Source organism: Asparagus officinalis, chromosome 1 (genome assembly GCF_001876935.1).
Source record: "Asparagus officinalis chromosome 1, Aspof.V1, whole genome shotgun sequence".
NCBI lineage: Eukaryota > Viridiplantae > Streptophyta > Magnoliopsida > Asparagales > Asparagaceae > Asparagus > Asparagus officinalis.
Window position 1 is genome coordinate 40,268,001 of NC_033794.1, and position 10,267 is coordinate 40,278,267.

The 10,267-nt window shown below is 37.7% G+C and overlaps 2 protein-coding genes across 3 annotated transcripts in view; one reads left to right on the forward strand and one right to left on the reverse strand.

The window, feature by feature from the left end:
* On the forward strand, positions 1,663–8,648 carry LOC109823159 (dipeptidyl aminopeptidase 4). The gene is made up of 5 exons (XM_020389446.1): positions 1,663–2,181; positions 3,341–3,538; positions 4,633–4,662; positions 4,755–5,864; positions 7,680–8,648. The coding sequence occupies exons 1-5, from the start codon at positions 1,741–1,743 to the stop codon at positions 8,229–8,231; spliced, it is 2,331 nt and encodes a 776-aa protein (XP_020245035.1). The 5' UTR covers positions 1,663–1,740; the 3' UTR covers positions 8,232–8,648.
* LOC109823166 overlaps positions 9,097–10,267 on the reverse strand; it is a 10,572-nt gene continuing 9,401 nt past the window's right edge. The window contains exons 6-7 of one of the 2 annotated variants that reach the window (XM_020389453.1): positions 9,614–9,731; positions 9,097–9,336 (exon numbers count right to left, since the gene is read on the reverse strand). The gene's annotated coding sequence lies outside the window, so the exon portion shown is untranslated. The remainder of the gene's footprint in view (positions 9,337–9,613; positions 9,732–10,267) is intronic. The other variant, XM_020389461.1, reaches the window with a different exon arrangement.

Sequence of the window (10,267 nt, forward strand, 5' to 3'; positions counted from 1 at the left end):
AAAGAAACATATGTATATATAATTGTTTTTTTTTCCTCCTATAAACTCTTTTGGTCAAAAGAATTATCAATGTGTTAAAGAAACATATGTATATATAATTGTTTTTTTTTCCTCCTATAAACTCTTTTGGTCAAAAGAATTATCAATGTGTTTTTTTACATCTGAATAATTATAGATGAACCAAGATCAATTTGTTTTCTTCTCGACTAAGCAGCAGGCAGCAGCTTCTTCATGCGATTAAAAAGATTTGTAAATACAAAGCCAAAGCGCTTCGGGTTGCTTCATAATAATGATACACTTTATTGGTAAAATAAGAGGTGTATCATTTATTGATAAAAATAAGATGTGTATCATTGTTTACTATATAAATATGTTTTACTAAGTTAGAATTGAACCTAAGATCGTGAGAGTCATACTGAAAAATCCCAAATGTCCAGGTCACCTGTGATGGGTGATGAGTGTCATTGTTAAATTAAAGCAAGTTTTTCTCAGTGGTGACGATTTTGGATTTTTTTTATTTTTTTTAATATTTTTGTTTTAGGGGCAGTAATAGAAGTGGTTGTCGAGAAAATTAGAGAGGGAAACTCTAGTAATTTTGGGGTGGTTAATGGCATTGGGGTCGTTTTAGATGTAATCACAGTACGAAATAGTCTCAAGAAAGACTATAATACCCCCCTCCCTATTTAGTCCAAGATCTGCACATACTATTATATTTTAAAGGACCAATTAGTCCAACCTAACACCCCTCAAAATTTTGATCCAAACAACTCACTATTTTACTATAATATAAAAGAGAAAAGTTTGTTACTCAAAATAGTATCCAATCCAAACATGACCTTTATTAAACGGGCAAATTACGATAAACCCCCTATAATATCACCCAATTACGACTAGACCCCCTTAGTTCTAATTGTGCTCATACATCCCATTTTCTCGACCTTTAAAAAGAATCAGAAAGTTTTGTAGAGATGGACAGGCACCCTATAGTTCTATTAGTGGGGATAGAATCCCAAATGTTAATTTCTTTTGACACTTGAAAGAGTAAAAAAAAGAAAGTCTACCCGGGGGTTATTTGCACTTGGGCAAACCCGAGGGTAAGAAGGCCGGAGTACCAAGAGTCTATCTATCTGCAACAGTGAAACTGTATCTATTCCTTTATACAAATAGGAGGATCATAGATTCACTGTTCATGCTACAGTAAATACTACAGTAGCATTTACTGTAGCGTGATTACTGTAGTTAATAATTAATTAAAAATGTTACTGTAGCACACTGGTTTATTGTAACAGTTAAAAGGTACTGTAGTAGAGCGGGATACTGTAGCACTTACAAAAATTCAAATCATGCATATTAAAAAAAGCGGGATTACTGTAGCAAAAAAAAAAACCATGCTTTGCACGGACCACAAACTAGTTAGTGCGAAACGATAATATTACAGGAGGTTATCGCCTCAAAGAAATGACCCATCACACCCATCCCCATCCCTAAAAATTTCACTTTCCTTTTCAAAAAATAAAAATAAAAATAAAAATAAAAATAAAATCACTTTCCAAATGCATCACCCTCCTCCTCCTCCTCCTCCCTTGGGTAAAATCAATCACATATCATTTGCGACAAAAAACAAACACTTCCAAGTACTTTCCCCCCATCGAATAAAAAAGAAAAGAAGAAAAAAAAAACCAGATCTCTTTTTCTCCCCCAAAACCCCCCAGAATATCCTCCTCTCTCTTTCTCGATCTGATGCGAGATCGAGAAATCGAGGGAGAGATCAAACGAGAGGAGAAAAAGCCAAGAACGGCATCCTCAATGCCTCATCTCACCGATCCCGACTCCGACTCCGACTCCTCCTTGTTTTCAGTCGAAGAGATCGTGCAATGTCCGTTGCCAGGCTACGTGGCGCCCTCTGGCATCAGCTTCAGCCCTGATGATCGAATCGTCACTTACCTCTTCAGCCCTGATTCTAGTCTTTATCGGAAAGTTTTCGCCTTTGACACCGGCCGCGGTCGGCATGAGTTGGTTTTCGCGCCGCCGGGAGGGAGTGGGCTCGATGAGAGTAATTTGTCGGCGGAGGAGAAGTTGAGGAGGGAGAGGTCGAGGGAGAGGGGGTTGGGGGTGACGAGGTACGAGTGGAGGGCGAGGGCGAACGGAAAGCCGGAGATCATGGTGCCGTTGCCTTCCGGGGTGAGTTTCGGTTCTGTAGTAAATTTTCCTTCTTTAGGGGTAATTTTGGTGTTATTCAACTTGGGTGTTTAGTCAAAGTTTTTTACCATCCTGTCCAAATTGGGCAGTTTGTCTTCTGACAGATTCAGGCCAAAATGTAGCTTTTAGTGGTAGCACATCAGCAATAATGTTTCTATTTTTGGCTTAGTCGTCGATGATCTACTGAACTTATTTTCGTCAAACCAAAATACCCACAAGGGTAAGAACCGCATCTCCGTAGTAAAAACACTATCTTTTTACTCACTTCAATCGGTTAGTAGCCCCTTCTCAGACATTACTCGCCCTCACAATGAGTAATTTTCTTTATTTTTTGTAATTTTAAGAAAATCTGAATGAAATGAGGATAAACGGGAGCACATTAGCAGTAATGGTTGCTTTTGCATGGTTTAACTAGCTACCTAACTACCTTGTTACGAATTCACCCAGTTGCTAGTGCCGTCCTTGGTATTATTCACCTGTAAGCTGAAATTCTTGTTCTTGCTAAGTTGTCACCTAGCTACTTAACTTATTCCTGTGGTGATTTTCTTTATTGTTGGTATTCACCTGGAAATTAGACCCAACAAGCATAAGCATGCGCTCCCTCCTTAAATACTATTTACTGAGAAAGTTTCTAGCGGACACGGTTCATTGTATTAATTATGCTCCGAAGGGATACCAGCAACCGGATTGGTGGACTCAGGGAATTGTGGACTGATCCAATAGATGGCATCACTTTGGCAACCATTAATGCAATGAATTAGGACCTCTAGATACTTTCTCCTTGTTAGGACTTCATTCAGGTCACAATGGAACCGAGGATGGATGTTTGGAGTTACCTTGTCCCAGTGAGATCATGATCCTTTTTTCTATCCATTGTAGCTCCTGCCTGACCCAACATTAATGCTAATGGTGAAAATTTTACTCCTCTATCATCTGTGAACTTCTATATTTTAACTGCTGCTCATTTACATGAATAATGTTAATGCTAGCATTTCATTATATTGATTGCTAAGTGAGACAAGGTTGGTTATGATATGAGTCTTTTTATCATATATATTCTACAATTTCAAGCAGAATTTATCGTTTTTAATGTCAAGAATTTCATGTCTCTTATAGCTGCTGTGATGTTCTTTCTTGGCAGGTTTATTTCCAGGGTATTTCTGGTTCTTCTGAACCAGAGTTGAAGTTGGAGAGCACTGTGGATTCTCCTATTATTGACCCTCATCTGTCACCAGATGGAGATATGATTGCTTATGTGAAGGATGATGAGCTGCATGTTTTAGATTTGTCAAGTGAAGAGTCAAAACAGTTAACAGTTGGCGCAAGAGGAAATAGGAAGGTGATATTTTCTTTTGCTTATTAAGAAACTTTTCTTTTTTCAGCCCATGACTCCTATAAAGTATTAGCAGATAATCATCATGATCTTATTTAAGATAACATGTTTATTCTGAAGATCTTTATAATTGGTGACGAAGTCTGCTGGGGCACTAAAAAGAAATCTGGTACCTTTTAGGATATGATAGTCTTTTGTCATGGTATCCACTATACGCTTGAAGATGTTTCAATTTGTGCTGTCAGATGATGCCTATCGTTGCTAACAGCAATTGGATACTGTTGGTTTACGTTTACCCTTATGATGTTTGTTTCCCTTTTTTTTCTTTGTTTGTAGAAGCTAAAAGGTGCTGAAATGCTTTGTTTTGGACTAAATATGGAATAGGCCTAAATTCTTTCACTAGACCTTGAGCTGTACATGTCTACATATTCATCTGCCATCATCATCTAACTGTCTTCCTATAAGATGGGTGTGCGACAGAGTACAGGTGCTATCAGGTAAAAAAAAAGCATCACAAGCTTTTATGTCCATCAATAACCTAAAACTAATCCTCCAGATATCTAATTGATCCACGAGGAGCTTGGCATAAGACTCTAGGATCTGCTGGTAGATCTTACAAACTCAGTTTTGTGAGCAGGAAATGCTAACTTGTCGATTATGCAGTTTTACAACATGAAGTCATTGGGCCCTCCAAAATTTAGATTGAGAATATAAAGCATATAAAGATTTTCTTGTTTTCGACGATAGGAAAGATAATAGATTTGTTGCTAAGGATTACATTAACACTAATTCACAAAGTAAAGTTGCAAGAGACTAATAAGATACATTTCCCAAAAATACCATAAAAATTCTCTTCTAATGGGTTTCGCCTTTTGATGTTATGTTGTGCTATTTGATTTTCTAGTGGCACTTCCTTTATCTTGGTTGCCTTTGTATCCTTTGTCCTCCCCTTTATTTAGTATGCTTTGTTGCCATATATCTGATCACGGTACCCAGTGGTAGGATAGCTGGTCATACATGGTTATTAAGATGTTATCATGTGTTCTTATGCACTTCTATGTTTTAACATTTTTTTTATCATTTCTATTCTGTTTTTTCAGACTCATGGCCTTGCTGAATATATTGCACAGGTGCCCTTTCTCTCAATCTAAGCATATCTTTATCTAATTTTCTTTAAAAACATATCTAGCAATACCTTCCCACTCTGATTTCATATGTGTAGGAGGAGATGGATAGAAAAACTGGGTTCTGGTGGTCACCTGATAGCAACTATATTGCGTTTACTGAAGTTGATTCCTCTGCAATACCGCTTTTTAGAATTATGCATCAGGGTAAAAGTTTTGTTGGTTCAGATGCACAGGAAGACCACGCATACCCCTTCGCAGGAGCAGCAAATGTCAAAGTTCAGCTGGGAGTTGTTTCTTGTTATGGTGGGGAAGTCACTTGGATGGATCTTGTTTGTGGAGGGAAGTATCACGACAGTGGCGATCAAGAATACTTGGCGAGAGTTAATTGGATGCCTGATAACACTCTTATGGTTCAGGTTCTCAATCGAGGCCAATCCAGATTGAAGATTCTCAAGTTTGATATTAGGACTGGCCAAAAGGAAGTTGTGCTTGTCGAAGAACGGGATGTGTGGATCACCTTGCATGATTGCTTCACACCTTTAGATAAGGGAGCAAATAGATTGAGCGGTGGCTTTCTTTGGGCTAGTGAAAAAACCGGTTTCAGACATCTTTATCTTCATGACAAGGATGGAACTTGCTTGGGACCTATAACACAAGGCGATTGGATGGTCGAACAAGTTGCAGGAGTAAATGAGAATGCAGGGCTTGTTTATTTCACGGCTACGATGGATTCACCTCTCGAAGCTAACCTCTATTGCACGAACCTCTATCCAGATTGGAACCATCCATTGCAGCAACCTCGAAGGTTGACTCATGGCCAAGGAAGACATGCGGTTATTCTTGATCACCGTATGCAAACATTCGTTGATGTTCATGACAATCTTACTCTTCCACCTACAGTGTGGCTTCGTTATCTGCATGACGGAAGCTATATAAAGCCTTTATATGAGCAGCCACTTACTATTCCTCGATTCAGGAAACTTCAGCTTTTGCAACCTGATATTGTCCAAATACCAGCCAAGGATGGAACAGTTCTATATGGCGCTTTATACAAGCCTGATGTGAAAAGGTTCGGACCACCTCCTTACAAAACATTGATCAGTGTCTATGGTGGTCCAAGTGTACAGTTTGTAAGTGATTCGTGGATAAATACAGTTGATATGAGGGCTCAGTACCTGAGAAACAAGGGAATTTTAGTATGGAAGGTCAGTCTACTTGCTCTTTAATTGGTAGTTATTCATGGCTTGATGTCAATAATGTTGCTAACTGATGAAAAGTTGACTCTTTTAAATTTTAGAAGGATAAGCCATGATGTCGTCGTATTTTCTTTTTCTTTCATTAACTTTCTTATGTATATAGCTTCTAAATTACTTGACACTATCTATACTTCTATCTTCCATTTGCTTAAAATAAATGACTATCATATGCTTCAATTGGTAATCAAAAGCTCGCGGCTTCCCTGAGTTGTTTGCTCTAAATAAAAAAACGGTCTTCTTCATCCTGTTTGCAATTTGTGAGATTGATATGTTGTGTCAGACAACTTAGTCTGGATACAGCCATAGTCATTAACTGCAATTTTTTCTTCATCATTCTCCGTTTATGGTTTTAGTTTCAGGATTTTTTTTCCATATGATAGTAATTTTCTCTTGCAAATCTAGGCCTTAAAAATTCTGGAAAAAATTGAATCTCCTGACAAGTTAATAGTAGTTCTAGGGATATTAAGGCAGTGGTTCAGTCTAGACTTATGATGAAGGTTTCTATACTACCAGTGAAGTAATTGTTTGCATTTGGTGTTAGTATCATCTTAGTTGCCTGATTGCTTCGAAAGAGGTTAGCTGGAATTAGACTATCAAAATTTTAGAGCATTGGCATCTTGCGCGTAGTCCATTCTATAGTGGGAAATAGAAAATAACATTGCAAACTGTATAGTGCAGTCTACTAGAATTTTACTGGTAGTAACATGGTAATGAGACTGTCCAACAAGTTGATGGAGCCATACTAGAATTGCACAGTATTAAGATATTCATGATTATCCAACAACTAGTCAAAGGCACATAAATTAAGACTAAACAGGCCCATTTTAATGATTTACACATAAGTTAGAGAAACCAAATTACTGATTTCAGCATAAATTTCTCATGAATCAGCATTATGTTGGAATAGTTTAATCAGTCATAATTGAGCCCATAATGTGAAGGTTGAAGTGCAAAATAAGTGGGCAAGGCTGTTTGCTCGATTGACTTCAGTGGACTCTTCTACTTTAAAGACAACAGTGCCACCCATCACAAGTCAAATATTTATACTTGGAGTGATTAAATATCAATTGCCATCTATTTGGTACCATGAACGTGTTGCAATAATATTATTGGGGTGTATCCCCAAATGCTGATTTCACATTATGTTTCTCTGCTAAGCTACTCCTAAGTCCTGACTCTTGTTCTAAAAAAGTTAGTATTCATGAATCGAGAACAGGCTGACTATCCAAGTCTACTTTCCAGTTAATTAGAATATGTGATATTGAGTTAAAGTAGTTCAGTTCAGATTTACGCAAGTTCTGGTAGTAGGATTTTGATAGATTGATAGTGGCCCTGATAAAGAAATCACACACCTTGAAAACTATTGAAGAGAAAATGTTACACCCATTAAAGTACCTACAAGTTATTTACCATGGAGGACTCCCGTAGATTTTGTTTTTCCGATGGTTCTTCAAGCTTTCCATAGAAATTTACTAAGATCCTCCCGTGTAGAAGTGGTTTACACTCCAAAAGATGAACGAGGCCCATAGCTAACTAACTTCTTTAAGGTTATTGGTTTATTCAATTCAAACTTACTCTTTCTTCAAACTTCGGATGTTTGACTAGACCATTCAAAGCTAGCACACAAGTTACATCTTCTTGCAGATCAAAATAAAATTCATATTTGATATTCGATTTTGTGCACTTCTTATATTGTTAACTCCACCTCATTCATGGCAAAACTTGTATCCCAAACATCATACATCTCTTTTGTAACATTGGCAGCTAGATAACAGAGGAACAGCAAGACGAGGACTAAAGTTTGAAGGTTCATTAAAGCATAACATTGGCCGAGTAGATGCAGAAGATCAACTCACAGGTGCTGAGTACTTAATCAAACAAGGTCTAGCTAAACCCGGTCACATTGGCATCTACGGTTGGAGCTATGGGGGTTTTCTCTCGGCAATGACCCTTGCAAGATTTCCCAATACTTTCAAATGCGCAGTTGCTGGAGCTCCAGTTACATCTTGGGATGGCTATGACACTTTCTACACAGAAAAATACATGGGCTTGCCTTCAGAGAACCCAGAATGCTACGAGTATGGTTCAGTGATGCATCACGTGCATAATATGATGGGAAAATTATTGATTGTTCATGGCATGATTGATGAGAATGTTCATTTTAGGCACACTGCAAGGCTTGTTAATGCTTTGATTGCTGCCGGGAAGACTTACGAGCTGCTTATGTTTCCAGATGAGAGGCATATGCCTCGTCGGCTTAGGGATCGGGTTTATATGGAAGAAAGGATTTGGGAGTTTATAGAGAGGAGCTTGTGATGGAAGAATAAGGGTCCTCTCACAACCACCTGCATGCGAGTGGGATGCGAGCGGGAGGTTCAGAGCCCCAAAGGAGGAGGGACAGTTACAAAATTGTCCCCCTATTTCCACCACTTGTGGCTCAGAACCGCCTGCGAGCATGCAGGTGGTCCAGAAAGAACTTGAACTCAGTGATGGAAGGGGTGAAAATTTGAATTTCCCCCCATATACAGTTACCTATATCTCTGTTATTGTTCATTAGTTTTTTTTAATGCTATTATATTATGCTGGCGGAAAGATTCATGATGCGTTTGTACAAGCTGCAGGAAGTTTTTATTTATTGCGTAATAAAAGAAATTATTTGTTATGTACGTTTGATATAGGCACGTTATGTCAAGGAATGGCCCCACAAAGTATTTCTTGAATATCGATTCAATATCTTTACAAATCTCTTATGAATAGTGAATACTGTGATAAGATTCAGTAATACTTTTGTGAAGAGATTCTTTGGTTTGTTTAAATTATAAATATATTTGTTGTTCCAATTTGCATAAAATGTAGTTATCGCTGTAAGGCCAGCTATTTGTTTCGCTATTGCATTGTTTTTTGCAAATTTGCAAAATGACAAAAAACAATTCACTTACGTCAAAATGACTTTTGACTTGTTTCGACTTCCATTCTTTGCGATTATCTCTTTGCGGGTTTGTCACCATTGACCCTTTGACCGCAAATCAAGCTTCAACGTCATACAGGGTTCACTCCAGCTTTGTCTATATTATGCTGGCCGTAATTTGCCTCTAATTATGAGCTAAAGAGAAGGAGAAATAACCTCAATAATTGTATTAAACTGATGATTTATTTTCAGAATCAAGAGAGGCATAACCAATTGTATACAAGGTGGGAATCCAATGGATGCCAATTAACCATTCATCTCCACTGTAACATACACAATAACTCACATCATTTACATACATTAGATAACAAAAAGTCTAATATCTAAACATTTCCTATAAAGATTACAAAGCCATAACGAGGTACTTTAAAAAAAAAAAAAACTCCTGCGTTTGATTGGCTGATAGTAGCATGCAAAGAACCATCCGACTGACACATTGACAACATACAATTTCTTTCCGCCGGTGACAAGAGTACATACAAGACGAAACGTAATTGCAATGAGAAACAATTTTCATATTCAATTTTTCAGACAAAATGAATTATAAGTAATTTTCAGATCCAATTCTTAAAAAAAAAACAATGGAGCTAGAATTTTCAGATTGAAAGTTTTAAGAAGATTCCAAAAAGAGTTTCCATATAGGGCAACAAAAATGAAAGAATCGTGTACTAATAGTTTTCATGGCATGACAATATGGCATGAACTCCAATTGAAGTATTAGAAGAGGTACCTCGAAAAATTAGGTGACGCGGTTGATAACCAGTTCCATCACTTCTTAAGATGGAATCCTGATTATTGCAGATGTTAGTCACTTCAATGTGTATGATTAGTTGCCACAGCTTATAACCCTACAATAATGAAATATTTAGGGATCAAAGGATGTCGAGAAAAGATAATCAGCTGTCCACCAAAAGGCAGAACCCCTTAATCTCAACATTTCAACTAGTTTGAACTGGCTCCAGCCATGATTAAACATTCGCCAGAAAGTGGCTACGAAGCATAACTCCAGGCCAAGTACTGAACAAACTAGCTCACCAAAATATACGCTTCTCATAATTTTAATAGCAATGCGGTCAAAAGTATTAGCAAGAAAGTTTTGTACTCTTGATATAAATTCAAATCGACCTAAATGGGCTGGCTCCAGCCATGATTAAACATTCGCCAGAAAGTGGCTACGAAGCATAACTCCAGGCCAAGTACTGAACAAACTAGCTCACCAAAATATACGCTTCTCATAATTTTAATAGCAATGCGGTCAAAAGTATTAGCAAGAAAGTTTTGTACTCTTGATATAAATTCAAATCGACCTAAATGGGCCCTAAGATTATATTCGATTATTCAAAGGGAGTGAGGGAGGAAGGGGGTGGGTGGGGGGTGGGGGGGG